Raw genomic sequence first — 24,999 nt, forward strand, 5'->3', positions numbered from 1 at the left:
GATCATCAAGACACCATTTGCAGCCGAAAAATCACCATTAATAGAAAGCAATAAACTACACCACAGAATACATGACTAATTAATTAGGTAATCACATAATAATATTTTTGTTTCATTCTTTCATTTCTTTTTTGTTCACTTTTTAACACATTTTTTGAATGTCCATTTTTTTTTAGAATTCATTCTTCCTTTATTTTACTTCTTTTTTCTTCGTCAGAATCACCATAAACATTATTCCATTCGCCACAGTGTCTAGAGAATCCACCCTAAATCCCCAAAAATGACTTCTAAAATTTAACAAATTTTTAATAATAGCAAAATTATTATAGCAAAATATTTCTTTAGTCTTGAGAACGGAAAAAATCTGCCCTCCGCCGTTTAAAGTCGCCCCTTCCGTCGTTTTCTGGGTTGTGCTTTCGAATGATTTTAGTAATGAAGATTAATCATTTTTCTTTTCAAAAAAAAAAAAAAAACATAAATAACACAAAAGCATAAGAATAAAATGTAAAAATCATAAGGGAAAGAGAGATAAAACGAAATGGAAATTTATAATCTCCAAATTTTATTTATTTTTGAACATAATTATTAGGTGCAGTTTCCTCTCTTATTCTCAAATCCATAATGGCCAAAACATGCAAATTCAACTACTCTCTCCGAATCTCCCATACTTGATTTTAGTTCCTTCTTACACGAAACGAGACCCCTTAGAAGCCTGGTAAAACCAGGTGGAAACCATGTTTTGCTTCAGGCTCTGAGCCTTGGAGCTTGATAGGTCGTAAGAAGCGGCGATAATGTCGGCCGGCAGGCCGGCGAGAGTGGAGGTGCGGCCGCTGAGGGTGTTGTACATGGCGTTTTCATTGGTGTTGAATTCCACCCACTCGAACCCTTGGTCGCCGGCCTGTTTCACCACGGCGAAGTTCTGGGGTACGAGGAAGAGTTGGCCTTCTTGGACTTGCTGGTCTAGGATGGTTTCTCCTTGGTGGTTCACGATCTGGACTTGTGCGCTGCCCTTTGTCACGTACACGAAGCTGTGCGCGTTCATGGTCCATTTTGGTACGATTCCCCAATTCTGCAACAATTCATTACATTCTATTGTAAGATTTCCGATTAGTGTAGTAAAACAATCTTTCTGATTTGTATTAAGGAAACTCGCAATTACTACTTCAAGTGTGTACTAGATAAATTTCCGAGTGGTCAGACCACAATGAGATAAACTATTTAAGGTTGTGGCTCAATTAAGACCAATAGGTCATTGGCTAGCTAACTTGAGCGGACAGGATTAATTTGGCTAACTTGATCGAAATAGACGAGTTAACTCAGTCAAATTCGATCGAGTTAGACACTAGGTGGCTGCCAAAGTGGTCGAGTTAGGCGCTAGGCACCTACTTAGGCCAGCGCCTAGGAAGAAATCGCCACGACCCTTAAGGCCTAGGCAGGACCTAGATTAATTTTTACAACAGTGTTAAGGAGCACGGGTAGATAGACCAGTTTAGTTTGCTCTTAACAGACTCAAACAAAGTCAATAGGCCACTTGAACTAAGATCAATAACCTAAATGACCTCTAACCAGCTCAAATTAGGCCAGATTACGAAATCTATAGCTGACTAATTTGACTGGAGGTGTAGTATCTTTGGGAGTTGGGATGGAGGAGAGGAGGAGAATTAAAGTACCCTGTTGAGGACCCCGCGGGAGGCGCTGAGGCGGACGAGGCCAAAAATGGGGAGGGTGAATCTGTTGAGGGCGGTGAAGCGGCCGGCCTGAGGGTCATAGATGTCAGCTCTCTCAGGGTTGTCGATGTTCTGTCGTACTCTGGCGGTGCAGAGGGTTTCCTCGAGACCGTTTGAGGATCCTCCCTGTCGCCCGGATTTCCTTTCTTCCGATTGAGAATACCACGGCGCGATCAACTGAAGCTCCCTCTCCACGGTTATGATGTGTCCTCTCTCCTGCTGTGAGTTTTCTCCCACAATCTTCTGCGCTGTTTCCATGTCCGTGTTGAGCGCGTCCTTGATGATCTGGACATCGAACCCGGATAGAAGGTTGCTGTTGTACCCCAACTGCTCCTTCAACCGCCGTGTCTGCTCTTGTTGTCCGCCGTGCTGCTGCTGTCCCTGTTGTCGCCCCTGCTCACGTTGTTCCTGTTCACGTTGTCCCTGTTGGTGGCGTCCCTGTTCACGCTGTCCTTGATGGCTGTTTCCCTGGCTTTGTTCCGAGTTTCCGGCCAGGAAGAACCTCTGCAAGCAATCAGTCACTATTTGAGAGTGTATACAGATAAATTTTACCTCATGATAAGTAAATAAATCAGTCCGAATCTAGCACTAAATGGCTGGAGAGTATAAAATGCCAAGTTCATCACCCAGCCTCTAAAAAATGTGGTGGCCTGGCGGCCTGGGGATTTATAAGGGAATAAAATTGTGTTTTTGTTACTGGTTATAGTTTTTTGGGGAGTGTTAAGGGGATTAGATTTGTGGCTACTTACGAGAGGATTAGCGTCAAGCTGATTAGCATCGTTTGAGGTATCCTGAAGAACAACCATAACAGTTTGTTCTTCGCCGCTGTTGTAGACCCAGTGAGCTGTTCCCTCGGTGAAGACAAGAATATCGCCTTGTCTGTAGCTTCCAATCTTCTGGTGTCTCTCCTGCTCAGATTGCTGGGATTGCTGAGAATACTGGTACGTCTCTGCGCACCCGGGAACCACTATCCCAAACTCTCCCGACCCTGTTAAAAATGTGTCAGTCCAAATGAACTTAAGATTAATAGCAAAGACGAGTTCAAAACATCTTAAAATAATACGTTCCTTGTTGGACGTAGGCGACAAGGGGGGCGTTGGTGTAGGAAGGCAAGAGGAGGCTTCTGGGCTGGATGATGTGGCGGAAGACATGGGACCCGCTGCACTGGAACTGCTCATTGTAGGGGTCCCAGAACTCGGTGACGCCGCCCTCGGCCTGGATGCGGAGGGTGGGCTCGAAGGCGTTGATTTGGTGGAGCTGACACTCGTTGGGGCTCTGCTGGAAGCTCTGCCGCGCAAAGCAGCCATTGAAGAGCACCAGGAAGGTGAGGGAGAGGGAAAGCCAGGCAGAAGATCTCGCCATTTTTTGTTGAAAGGTTAGAGGAATATAATTGAAATGGAGATGTATGTGATGGTGAGAAGTGGCGAGGGGAAAACGCGGTATATATAGGGGAGAAGGGAGGCTTTGGAGTTGACACATAGGGGGAGAGGGAGATGACATTTTGCAGTTTGCATGTCCTTCAAACCTCTCTTGCGTTACACCTCATTGTTGTTGCATTGCATGGCGAAGTGCGTGGCTAAATTGCTCTGAGAATGCATTGCAGAAGCATGCAGTACAGCTAGCACCTAGCTGATCTATTTGTTTGTAAGTGTGTGTATGTATCCATATATGCTTTAAAGCCCTGCAGGCTGCAGCTTAGCTTCCTTGTGCATCTTGAATTCTTCAACTCATCATCATCACTCTTAAATATATTAGCTAGTGTTATGGTAGAGTAGGATACTGGAAACAATGTGTTAGAATAGCTCTTATCTGAGGCAAATTATGCTGTGGATCCAGGTACACCTTGCAAGGTGGACCTGGGTCCAAAACTACGTCGTTTTTGTCTTTTTTTTTAAAAAAAATAAAAATTAGTAAACATATTGCTGAATATAGAGTTGTCAAAAAATGTGTGAATGTAGAGGTTTCAAAGTGTGGATGTAGAGTATAGAAATCGTGAATGTAGATTTATGATTGTGTGAATATATAGTTGCCCAGAAATGTGTGAATGTGGAGGTTTCAAATTGTGANTGTAGACCCAGTGAGCTGTTCCCTCGGTGAAGACAAGAATATCGCCTTGTCTGTAGCTTCCAATCTTCTGGTGTCTCTCCTGCTCAGATTGCTGGGATTGCTGAGAATACTGGTACGTCTCTGCGCACCCGGGAACCACTATCCCAAACTCTCCCGACCCTGTTAAAAATGTGTCAGTCCAAATGAACTTAAGATTAATAGCAAAGACGAGTTCAAAACATCTTAAAATAATACGTTCCTTGTTGGACGTAGGCGACAAGGGGGGCGTTGGTGTAGGAAGGCAAGAGGAGGCTTCTGGGCTGGATGATGTGGCGGAAGACATGGGACCCGCTGCACTGGAACTGCTCATTGTAGGGGTCCCAGAACTCGGTGACGCCGCCCTCGGCCTGGATGCGGAGGGTGGGCTCGAAGGCGTTGATTTGGTGGAGCTGACACTCGTTGGGGCTCTGCTGGAAGCTCTGCCGCGCAAAGCAGCCATTGAAGAGCACCAGGAAGGTGAGGGAGAGGGAAAGCCAGGCAGAAGATCTCGCCATTTTTTGTTGAAAGGTTAGAGGAATATAATTGAAATGGAGATGTATGTGATGGTGAGAAGTGGCGAGGGGAAAACGCGGTATATATAGGGGAGAAGGGAGGCTTTGGAGTTGACACATAGGGGGAGAGGGAGATGACATTTTGCAGTTTGCATGTCCTTCAAACCTCTCTTGCGTTACACCTCATTGTTGTTGCATTGCATGGCGAAGTGCGTGGCTAAATTGCTCTGAGAATGCATTGCAGAAGCATGCAGTACAGCTAGCACCTAGCTGATCTATTTGTTTGTAAGTGTGTGTATGTATCCATATATGCTTTAAAGCCCTGCAGGCTGCAGCTTAGCTTCCTTGTGCATCTTGAATTCTTCAACTCATCATCATCACTCTTAAATATATTAGCTAGTGTTATGGTAGAGTAGGATACTGGAAACAATGTGTTAGAATAGCTCTTATCTGAGGCAAATTATGCTGTGGATCCAGGTACACCTTGCAAGGTGGACCTGGGTCCAAAACTACGTCGTTTTTGTCTTTTTTTTTAAAAAAAATAAAAATTAGTAAACATATTGCTGAATATAGAGTTGTCAAAAAATGTGTGAATGTAGAGGTTTCAAAGTGTGGATGTAGAGTATAGAAATCGTGAATGTAGATTTATGATTGTGTGAATATATAGTTGCCCAGAAATGTGTGAATGTGGAGGTTTCAAATTGTGAATATGGAGTATAGAAATCGTGAATGTAAAGTTATGCATGTGTGAATCTGTAATAGAGTTAAGAAGTTCTAATAACTTGTAGCACTGTAATGTGTGAATGTAGAGTTCTCAAGTTGTGAATATGGAGTATAGGACCTGTGAATAAAGAGTTTTGAATGTGTGAATGCATAACAGTGGTAATATAGTTACTAAACATATAATCATGTAATGTGTGAATGTGAAGTTTACAAATTGTGAATGTAGAATATAGTGTATGTGAATAAGGTGGATCTGGGTCCACGGCATAACAACTCGTAATATTTTTGGGGCTGTTCATAATTTTATTGATTGTATAAATGGGCTCCACTGTTAACTTAAACCAAGTATTAATTTAGAGATCAACCATTATTCCGTGGTTAGGGGTGGAAATAGGTTAGGTTGAGCCAAGCTTTAGAAAATTAGGCTTGGGCCTGCTATGGAAATCTAAAGCCTGGGCCTGGGCCTGAGCCTATATGTAGGCTTTTTTTAGGCTCAAGCCTGAACCTACAGTTGGCCTGGTCTGGTCTAAAGCCTTTTTAAAAGCCTATTTAACATATAGGCCTTTAAAAAGGCTTCAAAATAGATCCTAAATAGGCTTTGAGCCTATTTAAATAGGTCTTGAACCTATTTATGGCCTACATTTTAAAGTATACCTGTAAAAATTTTTTTAAAAAAAATACCTAAATTCATATTTCATAATGAATGACAAAATCATAAGTTCATATTTCATAATACAATATCCAACATCACAAGTTTAATAAGTAAAAGTTCGTAATACAAAATTCAACAATGCATTGTTTACTAATTACTAGTATTACTACAAATCTATAAATCCTGCAAGCAATTACTAGTATTACTACAAATCTATAAATCCTGCAAGCAATTACTAGTAGGCTCATATTACATTAGTATTACTACTTTACTCATTGCTAGTAAACTGTAAACACTAAACGACTAGCATAATTATTGCTAGTAAATAGTAATACTAATTATTAGCAATTTAGCATAATAGCAATAGTAACTAGTAATATCTAACACTGTTTACTAATTAGTAAGTCGTATTTGGGATTTGGGTATTGGAAATTAGGGTTGTAGGTTATATATATATATATATATATATATATATATATATATATATATATATATATATATATATATATATATATATATATATATATATATATATATATATATATATATATAAAATGTAATATATAATAATTAAATATTAAATATAAATATTATAATATATATATATAAATAGTCTAGTCCTGCGGGCTTGTAGGCTAGGCTTTTAAATATAGGTATAGGCCCGTTTAACTAAATAGGCTTCTAATTAAGCCTAGGCCTGGCCTTTTTATTAAATAGGCTAGACCAGGCTAGGCCCTAAGTAGGCCAGGCCGTAGGCCCCTATGAAAGGGTCTGGCCTATTCCCACCCCTATCCGTGGTCCACACATTTGTGTGAACTATAAATAAAAAAATACATTTTTAAAATATACAAAAAGTACATTATTTGTATATATAAAGTACGTGCATTATTTAAAATGCATGGACTTTTTATATATTATCAAATAATGTACACTCAATATACAAATAACGTGCTCTTTTAATATATTAAAAATGTATATTGCATTCATAATCATAAAGCTATGTAGATCATGATCTACACAATAATTTACCTTTAGAGATAGATAGTGTGGTACTAAAATAGGACACAACAATATTTAACATGAAACTTCATCGGAAAAAATTTGATATAGGCCACACAATAATTTGCCTTTAAAGATAGGGTGGTACTACGGGACATGCAGATTGTGTTAGTTGTGAGATGCTAATTAACTTATTATGTTAGCTAAACACCTGAAAATAGCATTAGCTATTTGTAAATAAGTATTTAGTAAAATTAGTTATTAACCTTAAAATAACAAGTAATCATTGTAACGTAAAAAATGACTTTTAAAAATATGAATATATTTTATAACAATAATTTATTAATTATCGATAAATACTTTTACAACAAAATATATATCTTTTAATAATTATTTTTATAATGATAAAGGTAAATATTAAACAACATTTAATGTTCATTTTTACACCAGTACTCATCAAGTGAGGGAAAACAATTAGTCTTGTTTCCCTCGGGGTCCCCCTCCCATTTGAATCAAAAAAAAAAAAAGTCCACAAAATGAGGAGAAAGCTAAGAATCTTACAATTTGATAAGAAAAGTAAGGTATTAAAGGAATTTGATAATTTATTCTTACAAAGACAAGTGAAAAAGATCTTTTTCAAAATCAGCTTTTTGGATTTATTTTTTTTTTTTAAAAAACATGTCTCAAAATCATTTACCAAACACATATACTAAAGTCAATCAAAAAGATAAAAGTTATTCCAAAAAATCCTTTATAAAGCAAGGCCACGGACTTGTGTACTTGATTGGACTGAGATCGATATCAATATATTATGAGGATGAGAAAATATTGGGTCTTAATTCTTGTTTAATTCACAAGAATGGTTATTAGATTTGAATTCATGTATGAATCCTCTCGGTTCCTTTGGTTAATTGATATATAATTTCTTCCAATCTTTAGGTTGTGCCCGTATATATATGAAATCGATAAACATTCATTCATTTTATTTATAGAAAAATAATATTCTATTTTAATTATTAAAGACTACAATTTAATTAATCTCATTATTAATTGAGATCCTCACCATTAGGTTTTGGTTAAAGAGTAATGGAAATTTATAAAAGCCCTATTTTAACATAAGTATAATAGTAATAGAATCCTTATTTCCCTACTACATATGCAAAATATAATCGGTCCTAAGCTCTTTTTTTTTTTTTTTTTTTTTTGGTTTGAATTGAAATTCTTTTTGGCCTTCATCATCTTGAAGCTCTATTTTTTACATTTCAATTTTTTTTTTTTAATTTGTTCCAGACCCAACACAAATTGAGTTTTGCCATGGAAGGGGATGGTGATAAGAGATGCAGGAAATAATAATTATGAAAAGGTGCTTGACTATTAGGAAATTCGCAATTGTATTGATGATAATAATATATAGGATTGAGTTTATTACCAAAATGGTCCCTCGACTATTGCGAAATTACCAATTTGGTCCTCAATAATTTTTCTTGACCAATAAGTCCCTCGACTTTGAAAAATTTAACCAATTTGGTCCTCCGTTTATTTTTCTGTTAAACATCCGTTAAATCAGGACTAAATTGGTAATTTTGCTATAGTCAAGGGACCAAATTGGTAATTAATTTTTTGGATAAAATACAAATAAGTCATCTACTATTTGGAAACAAGCAATTAGGTCATCCAACTCAAATAACCCCAAATAAATCATTGAACTCAAAAAAATAAAGCAATTGAGCGACTAAAACCGAAAAAAAAAGAGCAATTAACCCATTTTAAAAATTTTCGGCGACAAATTTCGGCATCGACAATCATTTTCAGTGGTCGCCGCCGGTTGCCATTTATGGCGAGGGCGACCAAAAATGGTCGCCTTCCCCAGAAGAAGGCGACCAGAAACCGCCGGTTGCCGGAAATGGTCGTCGGTGACGGAATTTATCACCGAAAATTTAAAAAATGGGTTAATTGCTTTTTTTTTTTTTTGAGTTGCAGTGGCTCAATTGCTTTATTTTCCTGAGTTCAATGCCTTATTTGGGGGTTATTTGAATTGGATGACCTAATTACTTGTTCCCAAATAGTACGATGGCTTTATTGTAGTTTATCCCTTAATTTTTCACTTAAATGGTCCCCTGACTATAGCAAAATTACCAATTTGGTCCTGATTTAACGGATATTAACGGAAAAATAAACGGAGGACTAAATTGGTTAAATTTTTCAAAGTCGAGGGACTTAATTGGTCAAGAAAAATTGTTGAGGACCAAATTGATAATTTCGCAATAGTCGATGGACCATTTTGATAATAAACTCTATAGGATTGCCTTATATTGAGTATATATGTGTCATGTTTGATGATGCCTAAATAATATTTAATAAGCCTTGGTCTTGCCCCGGCCCACGGAGCTAATTCAATTGGTTCGATTGATCATTCTAAAACTTTGATTTAACTATAAATGTGATAAAGACTCTAGCCTTATGTACAGATGGTACAAACAAAGGGTGGGAACTTGAAGACTAACCGTACAATTTACTTCTTCCATATCTATAATCCCTCAACTCCTTGGTATTGACCATGAGTCCATGACTCATCCAACAAAACAATCACCATTCTCCAGACTCAGCTCAGCTCATTTCAGTGTTCTTTGGGTGGGAACTTGAAGACTAACCCTTTTAGGTGGTAAGCGTATTATCATAACAGGATTTATAATGAACTCATTGTGAGCACCAAATATTAATTCTCCCAGCCAAAGAACACTGAATCAAGCTAAGTAATCCATCCATCTAAGGCTTTGAGGTGAGATCACATACATACAAACAAAAAGATGAGCTGCTGCCCTGCTGGAATGCATTCTCAGAGCAATTTAGCCACGCACATAGTCATGCAATGCAACAATAATGAGGTGTAACGCAAGAGAGGTTTGAAAACATGCAAACTGCAAAATGTCATCTCCCTCTCCCCCACATCTCCCCCTATGTCTCAACTCCATCTCCCCTATATATACCGCGGTTTCCCCTCGCCACTTCTCACCATCACATCTCCATTTCAATTATATTCCTCTAAGCTTTCAACAAAAAATGGCGAGATCTTCTGCTTTCCTTTCTCTCTCCCTCACCTTCCTGGTGCTCTTCAATGGCTGCTTTGCGCGGCAGAGCTACCAGCAGAGCCCCAACGAGTGTCAGTTCCGCCAAATCAACGCCTTCGAGCCCACCCTCCGCATCCAGGCCGAGGGCGGCGTCACCGAGTTCTGGGACCCCTACAATCAGCAGTTCCAGTGCGGCGGCGCCCATCTCTACCGCCACATCATTCAGCCCCGAGGCCTCCTCTTGCCTTCCTACACCAACGCCCCCCTCGTCGCCTACGTCCAACAAGGTTTAATTTAGAACTACTCTTTGCTATTAATCTTATTGATTGTCTTTGGACTGACATATTTCTGTCAAGCACATTGTACTCAGATGTCATATAATAACTAGGAGGTTACGAGATCTAACCTCAGTGGAGGCTCAAATGTCATATAGTGACTCTCCCCGTATGAGGTCATGAGATCTAGCTAATATAACATATATTCTTGTATTTTTTGCCATTTTGAACAGGGCAAGGAGAGTTTGGAATTGTGGTTCCGGGCTGCGCAGAGACGTACCAGTCGTTCCAACAATCTGAACAACAAGGTGGCTCTAGCTTCCTTGACAGGCACCAGAAGATTGGCAGCTACAAACAGGGCGACATTATTGTCTTCCCTGAGAGCGCAGTTCACTGGCTCTTCAATAGCGGCAACGAACAAACTGTTCTCATTGTCCTTCAGGACACCTCAAACGATGCTAACCAGCTTGACGCTAATCCTCTCGTACGTAACCACAAATTTAACCTATCAGTACTAAACTAGTTTATCTTATTCTCAAAAATGAGACTAAACTGATTTATCTTATTCTGATCCTTTATTAGAAGCTAGATTTATTTAGTGCACATTCGGGGGGAATAGTGGCTGATTATTATGGTTTGTTTTGGTTACAGAGGTTCTTCCTGGCCGGAAACTCGCAACAAAGCCAGGGAAGCAGCCAGCAAGGACAGCGTGAACAGGGACGAAAGCAAGGACAACGTGAACAGGGACAGCGTGAGCAGGGACAGCACGGCGGGAAACAAGAGCTGATGACGGAGAGGCTGAGGGAACAGTTGGGATACAACGGCAACATTTTGGCCGGATTTGACGTCCAGATTGTGAAGGATGCATTGAACACGGACATGGAGACGGCGCAGAAGATCGTGGGAGAGAGATCACAGGAGGATAGAGGACACATCATAACCGTGGACAGGGATCTTCAGTTGATCGTGCCATCATCATCATCGTCGTCGTCAAGGTCGGAGGAGCAACACCAGACCCGCAAACAAGGAGGAGGATCATCTAATGGCCTCGAGGAAACGCTGTGCACCGCCAGAGTACGACAGAACATCGACAACCCTAGAAGAGCCGACATCTATGACCCTCAGGCCGGCCGCTTCACCACCCTCAACAGCTTAACCCTCCCCATCTTCGGCCAAGTCCGCCTCAGCGCCGCCCGCGGAATCCTCAACAGGGTATGTCCTCTCCCCCACTATTGCAAAAATCTGACAGCCTAGACACCCTTACATGCTAGGAGCCTAGACACAGGTGAATTGCTCTATAGGCAACCGCGCCTAACTCAACTGACTTTGTCAAATTCTGTAGAGTTAACTCTTCTAACTAGGTAGAGTTAGTCAATGTCCTAGGTGCTAGTCTACCGTTGAACTAGCATCTAGAGCCTACTGCAATCATGCTCCTCCCAAATTCACAAAATAAGGGTAACTAGCTAAGATGACAAGAAATCTGCTTGGTAATCAAAAGGTTACTATTTTGATTCTCAGTTTGAGCTGATTAGGACAATTTAGACTGATTTACTTCAATCTTTTGCTGGTTAAAGTCAGGAGGCGGGATTCAAATAGAAATACTTCTAGTTAATATCTTTTAATTGTGTGACATTGTGCAGAACTGGGGAGTGGTACCAAAATGGTGCATGAACGCGCACAGCTTCATCTACGTGACAAAGGGCAGCGCACAAGTCCAGATCGTGAACCACGAGGGAGAAACCATCCTAGACCAGCAAGTCCAAGAAGGCCAACTCTTCCTCGTACCCCAGAACTTCGCCGTGGTGAAACAGGCCGGCGACCAAGGGTTCGAGTGGGTGGAATTCAACACCAACGAAAACGCCATGTTCAACACCCTGAGCGGCCGCACCTCCACTCTCGCCGGCCTGCCGGCCGACATTATCGCCGCTTCTTACGACCTATCAAGCTCCAAGGCTCAGAGCCTGAAGCAAAACATGAATTCCGTGTGGTTTTACCAGGCTTCCAGCAGCAGCCCGTGGTCATCATCTTCTGGCCGATCTGCTTTCATATAAGAACCGGAAAACGTACATCCGAATGAATAAAACTACGGGGATGGATCGGAGAGTTTTAGCAAGTTTGTTTCGGCATACAATTATGGATTTTAGAATAAGACAGGAAACTGTACTGTTCCTCCCTCAGCTCCTAAAACTATAATACAATTATCGTTTTCACTTTTTCCACAATCATGATTCATTAGTCTAAAACTATATTTTTATTACCATTTTCATTTTTAATTCAACAAATATGTAGTTTTACAATACTAAATTTTTATAAATAGTGTTAGGCACACTACCAATATATAAAATTACTGCAAACTTAATTCACCCATACAAAACTATATAATATAAATTAACTAAAAATATATAAGTACATAGCCAAAGATTGCCGAAAAAGTATTATATATGTGCTACCACCACCTGAATGCCGTTACAAAAATTAATATGTCTTTGCCACGTAAAATGTATCATTGCTAAAAAAATGTTTGGTCGCCAAAAAATTTGTCACTAGCTGAAAAATGATACTACGTGAGTTATTTGCTTCTTGATTAGTTGTGAGAAAACTAGGAATGAGGAGATGTGCAAATTTGAGAAAATAAAATTGAAGTAGAAGAGTTGAAGGAGTAAAAATATAATGGTGCAGAAGGAGAGGAGATGTATGCATATAAGGATTATAAGCTGTACGAGAAGGGAAGGAATTTGCAGTTGTGTACTCTATATGTATGTATATATTGGTAAAAGCCAGGCATGTATTCAGCTTTGTACTGTATATGTAATGTATTTATTCCCTTAGAAAATGGTAAAGCTATTATTACTTTCTTTATTTTTATCCAATTTTTAAAAAGTTCATATTTTAGTCCATAATCAAGTTTCTCGGCAAACAAGAATCAGCCCTCCGAATACTCCACCATTGCCATTTACACATGGACAATTATATAATTAGAAGGTCTCAATATTACATATATATATAGTTACATTATTAAATTTTAACTAATTTAAAATCTAACTACATATATATTATTCTTTTGAAAGAGAGCTATTTAAACACTCATTACTCCCATGTATCAAGTGAAGTCTATCAAAGATTGATAATGAGTTGAGAAGAATACAAGATTTAGAAGGAATGAAGGATGATCATATCATACATTAAAATTTGCATGAATAGATTAGTTTAATTTATACTCTATACTAGTAATAGATTAAGAGTTAATGGATTGATTGTGAACACCAAATATTAATCCTCCTACCTGAAAGATCACCGAATGAACGTTATCTATTTATCTACAATTTTGTCCAGCTGAAATGTGGGGATTTTGAGGTGAATCACTTACAAACAAAATGATGAGCTGCTGTCATGCATGCCCTGCTGGAATGCATTCTCAGAGCTATTTAGCCACGCACTTCGCCATGCAATGCAACAACAATGAGGTGTAACGCAAGAGAGGTTTGAAGGACATGCAAACTGCAAAATGTCATCTCCCTCTCCCCCTATGTGTCAACTCCAAAGCCTCCCATCTCCCCTATATATACCGCGTTTTCCCCTCGCCACTTCTCACCATCACATCTCCATTTCAATTCAATCCCTCTAAGCTTTCAACAAAAAATGGCGAGATCTTCTGCTTGGCTTTCTCTCTCCCTCACCTTCCTGGTGCTCTTCAATGGCTGCTTTGCGCGGCAGAGCTACCAGCAGAGCCCCAACGAGTGCCAGTTCCGCCAAATCAACGCCTTCGAGCCCACCCTCCGCATCCAGGCCGAGGGCGGCGTCACCGAGTTCTGGGACCCCTACAATCAGCAGTTCCAGTGCGGCGGGGCCCATCTCTACCGCCACATCATCCAGCCTAGAGGCCTCCTCTTGCCTTCCTACACCAACGCCCCCCTCGTCGCCTATGTCGAACAAGGAACGTCATCTTTAGAACTACTCTTTGCTATTAATCTTATTGAGTGTATTTAGACCTGGCAAGCACCTTATAGTCAGATGGCAGCATAATGACCTCTTCTATAGCATAATGACCTCTTCTATATGGGAGGTCATGAGATCTGGTCTCAATTAAGGTGAATTGATTCCTTATGCTGACATATCTTCTTGTATTTTTTGCCATTTTCAATAACAGGGCAGGGAGAGTTTGGAATAGTGGTTCCGGGCTGCGCAGAGACGTACCAGTCGTTCCAGCAATCCGAACAAGGTGGCTCTAGCTTCCTTGACAGGCACCAGAAGATTGGCAGCTACAAGCAGGGCGACATTATTGTCTTCCCTGAGAGCGCAGTTCACTGGCTCTTCAACAGCGGCAACGAACAAACTGTCCTGGTCGTTCTTCAGGACACCTCAAACGATGCTAACCAGCTTGACGCCAATCCTCTCGTACGTAACCACAAATTCAACCTATTATTAGTCATTATTGATCAGCTATGAATAACTTAGACTAAACTGGTTTACCTTTATTCTGATTCTGAATAAACTGGTTTACCTTATTCTGATTCCAGAAATGAGATTTATTTAGTCCAAATTTTGAAATGGTGGCTGATTATTATGGTTTGTTTTGCTTATAGAGGTTCTTCCTGGCCGGAAACTCGCAACAAAACCAGGGAAGCAGCCAGCAAGGACAGCGAGAACAGGGACGAAAGCAAGGACAACGTGAACAGGGACAGCAGGGACAGCGTGAGCAGGGACAGGGACAGCAACAGCACGGCGGGAGACAAGAGCTGATGACGGAGAGGCTGAAGGAACAGTTGGGATACAACGGCAACATTTTGGCCGGATTTGACGTCCAGATCGTGAAGGATGCATTGAACACGGACATGGAGACGGCGCAGAAGATCGTGGGAGAGAGATCACAGGAGGATAGAGGACACATCATAACCGTGGACAGGGATCTTCAGTTGATCGTGCCATCATCATCATCAGAGCAACACCAAACCCGCAAACAAGGAGGAGGATCATCCAACGGCCTTGAGGAAACGCTGTGCACCGCCAGAGTACGACAGAACATCGACAACCCTAGAAGAGCCGACATCTTTGACCCTCAGGCCGGCCGCTTCACCACCCTCAACAGCTTAACCCTCCCCATCTTCGGCCAAGTCCGCCTCAGCGCCGCCCGCGGAATCCTCAATAGGGTATGTACTCGTCTCCTTCCCACTGTTTGCAAAAATCGACCAGCCTAATTGCTCTCTAGGCCGCTATTAGAGCCTAACTCAACTAATTTGGCAGAATTAACTCTATTAACTCTCTCAACTCGACAGAATTAGTCAAGGCACTGTTTAGACAGCCTACGCCTACGTGCTAGGCTGACTAGTTCCTAGCCCATAGTGCAACCATATTCCTCCCAAATTCACTAAATAAGAGTAACTCAGTCAAAATGACAAGAAATTTCCCTTTTAATCACAAGATCAGTAGTTTGAATCTGACCTCAGCTTATTAGGACAATCTAGTTTGATTTACTTCAGTCTTTTGCTGACTAAAGTTACCCGGCAGGATTAGAATAGAAATACTTCTGCTATAGTTAATATCTTTTAATTGTGTGGCATTGAGCAGAACTGGGGAGTGGTACCAAGATGGACCATGAACGCGCACAGCTTCATCTACGTAACAAAGGGCAGCGCACAAGTCCAGATCGTGAACCACCAAGGAGAGACCATCCTAGACCAGCAAGTCCAAGAAGGCCAACTCTTCCTGGTACCCCAAAACTTCGCCGTGGTGAAACAAGCCGGCGAGCAAGGGTTCGAGTGGGTGGAATTCAACACCAATGAAAACGCGATGTTCAACACCCTGAGCGGCCGCACCTCCACTCTGGCCGGCCTGCCGTCGGACATTATAGCCGCTTCTTACGAGCTATCAAGCTCCAAGGCTCAGAGCCTGAAGCAAAACATGAATTCCGTGTGGTTTTACCAGGCTTCTAGCAGCAGCCCGTGGTCGTCATCTTCTGGCCGATCTGCTTTCATATAAGAACCGGAAAACGTACATCGGAATGAATAAAGCAACTACGGGGATGGATCGGAGAGTTTAAGCAGTTTGTTTCGGCATGGAGTTATGGATTTTAGAATAAGACAGGAAACTGTACTGTTCCTCCCTCAGCTCCTAACTATGTCTACAAATAAATAAATAAATAAAATGCTACATTTCTGCACTATATCTTCTCTCTTAGCTTGGATGTGTTTTTTTTTAATGGCTTATCTTAATTCATTAAATCGGACTGAACAATCTTTACAAGAATCGAAGGCCGAGTGTCTATCCACTCCTCGCAATCTGATCTAGAAACAGCTTCCCTAGCAACAGTATGAACAACTTAATGGTAATTCCCGACAAATTTAACTTGCAATCTGACCTAGAAACAGCTTCCCTAGCAACTGTGTGAGTGACTTAGTGGTAATTCTGACAAATTTAAAAGTGATCAGTGGCAGATTTTGGCTCAACTCCTCACAATCTGACTCAGAAACGACTTTCCTAGCCATATGACCCAGAAAGAAACGACTTTCCTAGCCAATAGTGTGAACAATTTAGTGGTAATTACCGGACAAATTTAAAAGGGGGCAGCCACGGATTTTGGCTTCATTTTTACGCAACACGGGATGCACCTAATACTGAAGACTAAGTGCACTACAAATGCAAAAAGAATCTTGCAAATTGCAAAACACAGTAACAACTTTGGGAAGTTGTTGCCCACGGTTTCTCAAAAAGGTATCTATACTATATACCTTTAGAATCTTAGTTGTTATTAAGATTTGATAGGAGTGAGACTAGTTGTAGGTTTTAATTTGTATACACATCTGTTAAAATGTTTCATCACATATATGCTTATTCTTTTATTCCTTGTGATCCCTCCTCTTCTAAAAGGAGGGTGACGATAATGGCACTTCAACTCATTATTTACTATAAATAATGCATATTCCATAGCTAATAAACTCTGTAATTTGAAGATGTCTGCGGATAAAAGACGCAATGTTTTGTCTGCGTAAGAATAAATTATATAATCGAATTACCAAAGTAAACTAACCCCAAACTCCTCCCCTACCACTATAAAGAAACAAACTCTCTCTTATTCTTCTTTCACCTTATTTCATTCCATCTCTGATCGACCAATCTTGATCGCCGGAAAATATGTCTTGTCTGAATTTGAAGGGACTGTTTCCCACCACGAAGGTGTTGAAGCTCTTATCCACCAAGCTGATTCCCTTCAAGCTCCACCGCCTCAACCGCTCCAAAGTCATCAAGAAGCAGCGGAAAACACCGTTCGGCGACAAGGCTATCATCAAGAAAGGCGGTTCCGGCCGATGGCCGAAGCTGACCGGCAGGGCGAAGCGGAAGAAGTTTATGTTCAAGACGACGAAAAGGATCGGTTTTTATAAGAAGCCGGCGCCGGTGTATATAGACCAGCTATTCGTGGAGCCCGTGGCGGCGGTGAAGGAGCATCCGGAGATTCCGGGTGCCAAGAAAGATGATTGTGATCATCGTGTTGATGATCAAGAAGCTGCGTGTAGCAGCAGGGCGGGGAATGATGGCGGATCCGGTGAGGCGGATGATATGTGGGAAGCCATCGTGCTGGGTTCGCCGGAGATGCACGGAATCAACGAGAGGGCGGAGGAGTTCATATCCAATTTCCGGGCAGAGATGAAGCGCCAGGAAACTTTGGATAAGCGCTGCTTGTAGTCTACTGTGCATGTTATATCTCTCATTGTACATGTTCTATCTCTACTAAAAGTTTTAATAACAAAAATTTGATAGTTTTTATAGTTATACTACACAATTCATTCTATAAGAATAATTTGATAGTTTTTATAGTTATACTACACAATTCATTCTATAATAATAATAAATCTCTGGTCTAATAACATCAAGTGACTCTCTATAAGAAGTCATAGATTTGAACTTCAATAATAATTATGAACCGATACTAACATAGTCAAGATGAGAATGAGAACAAGAATCCATATGTAATAATAATAATAATAATAATAATAAACTTTATTCAAACATTTTCTTAGTATTCAAGATGGAGAATGAGAACAAGAGGTCCATATGTACATTCACTATTTCGATTGAAACAAGTAATCTTTTTGTTACATTTAAAGGGAAGGAGAAACCACAACATTTTAGTCTCAAACCTATGATACTGATAGAGTTTGAACCAACTTCAAATTTGACAATATTACATCAGGCTCGAGGAGATAACTAAAGGATAACATATTATCAAGCATCTCAATGCAGAAAATCCCTCATTGGATCATCATGGTGGATCTTCTTCATCCTATATGCCTCCATTTCTTCGGGTGTGACCTGGAAGGCAATTAAATGAATGGTCAAGATTACAACAGGATGAGGAGATGGGGTATGAATAAAAGAAATGAAATGAAGAGAGCAGCATACCTCATTATCATACTTCACATTATATTTCCGTTTCCTTTCATCTGTCACTTCTCTTCTCCTTTCATCCTCCTGGTTATGCAACGTAGTAAAACATGCATCAAAAGATGTTTTTGAATTCATAAAAATCGACATGTAAGGAGAAATGATTGGTTGTGTACGGTGCACGTGAAATGGTTGTGAAAGCACATACCTTTTTGAGTGCTTCAGCCAACTTTTTGTCATCCAGAACCAAATCATCCGGTATATCAGTTCCCCATGTAGCAAGTTTCTTCTGCTCAGTTGGTGTATGGGCATCTGGATGATTCATAATCGATTTAGATGATATATAAATGGACACACATATATACAAATAATATAAAACTTGGAGCAACTGCTCATTAGATCAGTATTAACTTACCTTCTGTAGCTTCTTTGCGAGCAATATTGGCCTTCATTAGATCACCTGCAGCTTCAGCTGCTTCAATTCCAGCTGTTCCTGTGCAATAACTGTTTCGGATGGTCTGTTTGCAACATTTGTAACCCCATTGGTGGTCCTTCCACCAGGAACCCCAAACAGTGGTGTGATTATTGATGAAAACATCCTCTTCATATTTGCTCCTAGGAAGGGACATCTCCTGCAGACAAAATGGCATTGATCTTGTTAGACCCAAATAAGATTATTCACTCAAGAAAACAACAGGCAAAACACAAATGCTGCAATGACATATTCCTATTCATTCCCAACTTCCCATATAAGACAATGGGGTTAGTACTGTTTATGCAGATGAATTTCCATATATGCAGTTAAGGTAAAAATGTCAAATTCATATTCATAAACTCTTATTCCAAATATTACCTGTCCCTTCACAATCCTGCCAGTTCGATCATATTCAACTTCTCTCTCACTTTGACCCAGTAAAAGTTCTCTAGGAAGTGTTTCATCACTAGCTGCATTGCCATATTTCTCCATGATGGTGTCCTTGGTCTGGGACTTCAATTTGTCTTTACTGACTTTATAATTTTTATAAAGCAATTCAGCTTGGGAGGGAGCTGCTTGCATATGGATGTCATGGCCCTTCTCAAAAGATTCCCAAGCATGAATATTGAGCTGCTTGAACTCCAGTGCTTGACCACTTAATCTATTTTGGTTATCCCCCTATAACACAAACAAACCACAAATCAATATTTGAATATAAGCAAATTACTATTATTTTTTTTAAATAACAATATTTAAAACAAAACTTACAGCATAGAACTTCTCATTTGGATCCATATCTGGAAGGGGGTCTTCACGCATGGACCGGGTTTTGGGGTCATAGTGAGCAGAATTGACATCGAGATTAAGAAGATATTTGGCAGTATCTTCTCGAATACGTAGATTCCTGAAAAGAGAAAAACATTAAGAGCGTTGAGATGTTAAGCATTTTTAAGAAGATGCATGTCAGGGGATAGTGTATATATATATAGCTCACCTGACAGTCCCAGTGCTACCACCTCCTGTAGTGCGCACACGCTTCTCGACCTTTGCAAAATCCATCTGCTTACTTTCATCAACCTTTGTTTCATCTACCTTCAAAGCATCTTCCAAATCTTCATCTTCGCTAGCATCATCTTCCTGATTTTCATTATTGTTTTTCTCCTCCAACTTCTTAAGCTGCTGGTCCTTCAGATATTTCCTTCTAGCTTCATCCCTGGCTTCATATCTATCAACAACATGGACATAAGAAGCAGCATCATAACCATTCCAGCGGTCCCTTTTACCATCATAATCTAGCTCAAACTGCTCTATTTTCTCATCTGGGGCAATACTTTTCCCTGTCCACTTTGCTCCTAGTTTACGAGGCCTTTCCATACAAGCTTTGGCAGTATGGGTCATTGCTCCACAGCTGCAGAAAATATTTCAAAATGTTAGTAAAAGCTTTAACAAAAGAAGAGTGGAAGTACAAGTTAAAACTCCTCACAAAACCAACAGGGAATTATACTAGTATCCCACTGCTTAACACAATTTTGGAAATAAAAAGAAATAATAAACAACAGAATTTGCAGCCTGACTTACTTCTCACAGGCGCCTTTTCTATATTTGTCAGCCTGGTATATCTTGGCACCCCTGTCGTACCATGACTTGGTGTAATTAGGATCCGACTTCCATTTCCTTTGATGTTTTAAGCTCTAAAAAACATTCAAGTCAAATGTATGCAAGTTATAATTAATCCATAACAAGTAATGCATATATCACTAAGGAAGAAAAAAAAATAAAAAATAAAAAGAGAGAGAAAGAGAAACAAAGTCCAAGTCAAATACAGCATAAGATAAGAAAACATACAGGTTTCTCGGCATTGAGATACCAAGGTGCTGAGGACATATACTGTGGAATGTGAGGGTTAATTTCTTTTCCATCCTCATCAAGCTCAGCTGGTGCAAGCCCGGCCTTTCTTGCCTCTTCCAATTCCAACTGTTTCCTATGGTCCTCTCTCGATTTGAATGCAACTGCATTTCCCACAATTTAACATGTTATTTCAGAGTAATTAAAAAAAAAAAACAAAATCAACAACTTTTATGCCCTAATCACAGAAGCTAAATAAGCTACAAAAACATAACCTGGAAAAAACAGTTCCCACAATTTAAAAAGTTATTTCGGAGTAATTCAACAACAATAGTAAGTAGTTTAATAATAATAATAATATTAATAATAATAATATTATTATTATTATTATTATTAACCCTCCTAGTAGGATATGCTAAATAAGCTACAAAAAATTAATTTGGAAATAAAGTTTACACAATTTAACAAGTTACTTCGGAGTACTCTCAAAAACAAGTTACTTCGGAGTAATTAATAAACAATAGTACGGAGTAGTATTTTTTTTTAAATCCTCCTAATCGCAGAAGCTAAATAAGCTGGAAAAAACGAACGGGATTCACCAACTGATCGAAAATGAAATCTAATTCTAGATATTTATTAGGGGTATATCAAAAAATTGAAGTAAACCTAAAGTAAAAAGCTTCCGAACAATCAACTAAAAACACAGTTCGCAAACAAGTCTACTGGCATCTAGGTACCAAATTGATAAGGTGATAAGGAACACGCATATATACAAAAGAAGGAAAAAGGAGAGAAAGAAAACCTGAAGCGGTAGCCATGATTAGCAGAGACGACGACGATTGAAACGAATCTAGAGTGAATTGCGGAAGAAGATCGATGAGCCCTAGAGAGAAACTGCAAAAGATTTCGAAGAATCAATTTTCCTGATAGTTATTAGGAATTTAGGAGTCAATCCGTGTCCTTCTGCATCTAGGAAAGATAAGTCGGCGCGAATTCTTTGGGCTTACGGAAGCCTAATAATATCTAAGAAGCCCAACTTTACCGGGCTGATCCGTAAATGAAAATTTTTCTCTTTTAACCGCGACCGACGGAGTATGCAAGAAAAACGCAGCACCTAGTCGCTACTCGCTAGAACAGTATAACATCTAGAAAAACACAGTCGCTGTACGCACTAACCTCGCCGCCTCGCCGGAGTCGCCGCTGTAAGGTCCGATGTCCGTCTCTGTCCAAGTGTCGAGTGTCGACTCTGTTGACTATTTGGTTTTAATTTTATTCAAATTTGGGGATTTAGGGTTATTTGGTTCGTGGTTCACTGGTTCCTGAAGGACAGAAGGAGCAAGGGATATATTATATATAATAATTAAATATTAAATATAAATTATATATATAATTATCTCAAATCTAATCTAAATCTAAAATCTAAAATCTAAAAAAAAAAAATAATAAGTGTGAAGGAATGTTATACCTTCCATTTATATCTATTTTTTTCGTTAACTTTTTTATACATTATTATACTATAAAAGTTGTACTATAAATATTTTAGACAAATATACTCCTACCGTTATCTTCAAAAACTTGTGTGAGACCGTCTCACCATGAGTCGGGTCGGGTCTGGTCGGGTCAAGATGCAAATGTAACACTTATATGCACAAATGTCATACTTATATGCTCAAATGTAATACTAATCAGGAATAAAATTTTTGTTACTTATTAGGGTAAATATAATACTTTTAAGGGAAAATACAATACTTTTACATTTCGATTTAAAAGTATTACATTTTTCTTCAAAAGTATTATATTTGCCCTTATAAGTGAGAGGCACTTGTCAACATTACTTATTATTATGAAAAATGTATTACTTTTTCTCTTATAAGTAACAAAAATTGTATTTTTGATTAATGTTATATTTGAGCATATAAGTGTGAGATTTGCACATATAAGTATGACATTTGCATGGTGATTTGACCCGACCCGACCCGTCTCACGAATAAGGATCCGTAAGACGGTCTCACACAAGTGTGACCTTTTCACTATTGTTAGTATACACATGTATCCACCATATATTTTTTTTATATTCTTCCATAATAATAATAATATGTGCACATTATATATTAGAATTATATGTTAGTTACTTTTTAAAATATAAATATCAAATCTATAAAAGTGTTTTACATTATTATTATTATTATTATTATTATTATTATTTACTATAATTTAAACATTTAAAATCTAAATAAATTTAAATTTTTAATATAAAATACTAATATTGAGCAACTAATTTTTGCGCATCACGCATAAAAAATACTAGATTACTACGACTTGTAAGTAGATTACTAATGCAACTGATAGAAACATGAAAGGGTTCTTCAAACAAAAATCAAACTATGAGGACACAAATCAAACTGAATCCGAATTGGTTTAATAGTAGTAAAGATACCAAATGCAGTATGCAATAATAATAATAATAATAATAATAACAAAAACAACAATTGGGCTTTAATTTATACTAATGTCTCGACCTCATGAACTCATCTCAAAGTTCATAATGTGATAAATTGAGCATGTCAATCTTCAAAACTCAACACCAAATTATGCACTTATGCGTGTACAAGGAGCTCAACCTAGTGGCAAAGTTCAAACTCCCACTATGTTGTTGGAAGCAACGTTCAACACGAAACTGTAAACTTTTACGTGCATAAGAAACCCACCTCAGTAACAAGATTTGAAGACTCACTTTGCTACTAAAAGTAATATCCAACACTAAATTATATACTTTTGCATGAACAATAATCCCAATCTAGAGTGATAACTGATAAAGTATAAAATTTCACTCTATCACTGAAAATTAATTTTAAATGCAATTTATCAATCATTGATTATTGTTTAAGCTCTTTCCTCATTCTATCTGTTCAATCAATCATTAAATTTATTAAGGTTAGATGACTAGGTGATGCAAAAACGTGTTGCCAGGAATTTAAGTTGGCCCTCACACCCAAGAAATAATGCAATCTTTATCGTTAGTATACAACAAGTTACAACGAGACAGGCAATACAGCAGTACGTGCAGGCAGATTTACACGTGAATACATATCCTCTGTATTATTTCCTTTGTCAGCATTCGATTAACTAATTATCATTAAACAAATTATATACCGTTCAAATTCCAAGGCTTCCATGCCCAAAAACATATTTTTTTAAAATAATTTAATTCATTGACAAAATTTTAAAAAAAAAAAAAAAGCTTCATCAACAGTCGCAAGGTGTAAAATTTGATTAGAAGAGGTCTATATATATAATTAATTTTATTGTGAAAATTGATGTATAAATATTTTTAAAAACTTGTAGATCATTGAAGTATGAAGTATATATTAGCAATATAGACCATTGGAATAAGAGTGTGATCAGTTTAAAATGTAGAAAATTTGTCAAATACACTCTCTAAGGGGAGCAAATGTGCAACTGAGCCCTTAACATTATTTTACTCTTTAGTGTTGTATGTCTCTATTTCTCTCTCTCTCTCTCTCTCTCTCTCTCTCTCTCTCTATATATATATATATATATATATATATATATAATTAAGTTCTTGTGCGGTGGTGCGATTAAATTTGAGCCATGGATTTTGCTTAAATCAACGTTCAAGATTACCAATTTTTTTTTTTTTAAAAAAAGGAAAAAAAAACGCGGTGGCAATTTTATAATTTTTGCATCTAGATCAAAATTTAAGGTGCGTGGTTTTCCTTCTTAAGATGCGTGGTTTTTGTGCTTAAGATGCGTAGGTTGTGTTTAATGTGAGTATTTCTTTAAACTTAAGGTGCGTGATTTTTGTACTTAAGGTGCGTGGTTTTTAATTTGTGCTAAGGTACGTGATTGTTTTGCTTAAGGTGTGTGGCTTTTTTTTATTAAGGTGAGTTGTTGAAACTTAAGGTGCGTTGTTTTCTTTTTAAGGTGTGTGATTTGTGTGTTTAAGGTGGGTGGTTTGTATGCTTGAGGTGCGTGAGTGTTGAAACTTAAGGTGAGTGAACCTAAAGCTTAAGGTGCGTGGTTTCCTTTTTTAAGGTGCATTGTTTCCCTTAAGGTGCACGAATTAGAAACTTAAGGTGCATTAGTTTAGAATTTCTTTTAAACAGCATTGATCACCGCATAACCGCACGGAAAGTTTTAACCGCAACTGAATCGTTCATATATATATATATATATATATATATATATATATATATATATATATATATATATATATATATATATATATATATATATATATA

The 24,999-nt window shown here is 38.6% G+C and overlaps 4 protein-coding genes and 1 long non-coding RNA gene across 5 annotated transcripts; 2 read left to right on the forward strand and 3 right to left on the reverse strand.

Annotated features, from left to right (window-relative positions):
* Positions 1–529: 529 nt before the first annotated feature.
* Positions 530–4,432, reverse strand: LOC116004121 (11S globulin seed storage protein Jug r 4-like). Its single transcript, XM_031244053.1, has 6 exons — positions 4,033–4,432; positions 3,802–3,953; positions 2,795–3,254; positions 2,477–2,715; positions 1,671–2,231; positions 530–1,069 (listed from the first exon to the last, which is right to left on the reverse strand). Exons 1-6 carry the CDS (start codon positions 4,325–4,327, stop codon positions 686–688), a joined length of 2,091 nt encoding a protein of 696 aa, XP_031099913.1. The 5' UTR covers positions 4,328–4,432; the 3' UTR covers positions 530–685.
* A 5,303-nt stretch (positions 4,433–9,735) lies between these two features.
* On the forward strand, positions 9,736–12,092 carry LOC116004122 (legumin A-like). Its single transcript, XM_031244054.1, has 4 exons — positions 9,736–10,053; positions 10,275–10,525; positions 10,693–11,253; positions 11,682–12,092. The coding sequence occupies exons 1-4, from the start codon at positions 9,759–9,761 to the stop codon at positions 12,090–12,092; spliced, it is 1,518 nt and encodes a 505-aa protein (XP_031099914.1). The 5' UTR covers positions 9,736–9,758.
* Positions 12,093–13,141: 1,049 nt separating this feature from the next.
* LOC116003897 lies at positions 13,142–14,649 on the reverse strand. Its single transcript, XR_004094717.1, has 2 exons — positions 14,543–14,649; positions 13,142–14,457 (listed from the first exon to the last, which is right to left on the reverse strand). It is a non-coding gene; the product is annotated as an uncharacterized LOC116003897 (long non-coding RNA).
* LOC116003896 (legumin A-like) lies at positions 13,668–16,201 on the forward strand. The gene is made up of 4 exons (XM_031243837.1): positions 13,668–13,975; positions 14,189–14,436; positions 14,625–15,188; positions 15,607–16,201. Exons 1-4 carry the CDS (start codon positions 13,681–13,683, stop codon positions 16,015–16,017), a joined length of 1,518 nt encoding a protein of 505 aa, XP_031099697.1. The 5' UTR covers positions 13,668–13,680; the 3' UTR covers positions 16,018–16,201.
* Positions 16,202–18,017: 1,816 nt separating this feature from the next.
* On the reverse strand, positions 18,018–22,053 carry LOC116004847 (pre-mRNA-splicing factor SLU7-like). Its single transcript, XM_031245025.1, has 11 exons — positions 21,914–22,053; positions 21,540–21,631; positions 20,738–20,901; positions 20,471–20,583; positions 19,887–20,300; positions 19,661–19,796; positions 19,271–19,570; positions 18,833–19,049; positions 18,626–18,729; positions 18,436–18,504; positions 18,018–18,345 (listed from the first exon to the last, which is right to left on the reverse strand). Exons 2-11 carry the CDS (start codon positions 21,553–21,555, stop codon positions 18,268–18,270), a joined length of 1,611 nt encoding a protein of 536 aa, XP_031100885.1. The 5' UTR covers positions 21,556–21,631; positions 21,914–22,053; the 3' UTR covers positions 18,018–18,267.
* Positions 22,054–24,999: the final 2,946 nt, after the last annotated feature.

This window comes from Ipomoea triloba, chromosome 14, assembly GCF_003576645.1.
Source record: "Ipomoea triloba cultivar NCNSP0323 chromosome 14, ASM357664v1".
In the NCBI taxonomy this organism is placed as follows: Eukaryota; Viridiplantae; Streptophyta; class Magnoliopsida; order Solanales; family Convolvulaceae; genus Ipomoea; species Ipomoea triloba.

Excerpts from the sequence above, each read along its gene's own strand:
- LOC116004847 (XM_031245025.1), bottom strand. Across the intron at positions 19,797-19,886 it reads GGTAGCACTGGGACTGTCAG|GAATCTACGTATTCGAGAAG; the intron begins GTGAGCTATATA and ends TTCTCTTTTCAG. Across the intron at positions 18,346-18,435 it reads ATGTGAAGTATGATAATGAG|GTCACACCCGAAGAAATGGA; the intron begins GTATGCTGCTCT and ends ATTGCCTTCCAG.
- LOC116003896 (XM_031243837.1), top strand. The coding sequence starts at position 13,681 with ATGGCGAGATCTTCTGCTTGGCTTTCTCTCTCCCTCACCTTCCTGGTG. Across the intron at positions 13,976-14,188 it reads CGTCGCCTATGTCGAACAAG|GGCAGGGAGAGTTTGGAATA; the intron begins GAACGTCATCTT and ends TTTCAATAACAG. Across the intron at positions 14,437-14,624 it reads AGCTTGACGCCAATCCTCTC|AGGTTCTTCCTGGCCGGAAA; the intron begins GTACGTAACCAC and ends TTTTGCTTATAG.
- LOC116004121 (XM_031244053.1), bottom strand. The coding sequence starts at position 4,327 with ATGGCGAGATCTTCTGCCTGGCTTTCCCTCTCCCTCACCTTCCTGGTG. Across the intron at positions 3,954-4,032 it reads TGTCGCCTACGTCCAACAAG|GGTCGGGAGAGTTTGGGATA; the intron begins GAACGTATTATT and ends CATTTTTAACAG. Across the intron at positions 2,716-2,794 it reads TGTCGCCTACGTCCAACAAG|GGTCGGGAGAGTTTGGGATA; the intron begins GAACGTATTATT and ends CATTTTTAACAG.
- LOC116004122 (XM_031244054.1), top strand. The coding sequence starts at position 9,759 with ATGGCGAGATCTTCTGCTTTCCTTTCTCTCTCCCTCACCTTCCTGGTG. Across the intron at positions 10,526-10,692 it reads AGCTTGACGCTAATCCTCTC|AGGTTCTTCCTGGCCGGAAA; the intron begins GTACGTAACCAC and ends TTTTGGTTACAG. Across the intron at positions 11,254-11,681 it reads CCCGCGGAATCCTCAACAGG|AACTGGGGAGTGGTACCAAA; the intron begins GTATGTCCTCTC and ends GACATTGTGCAG.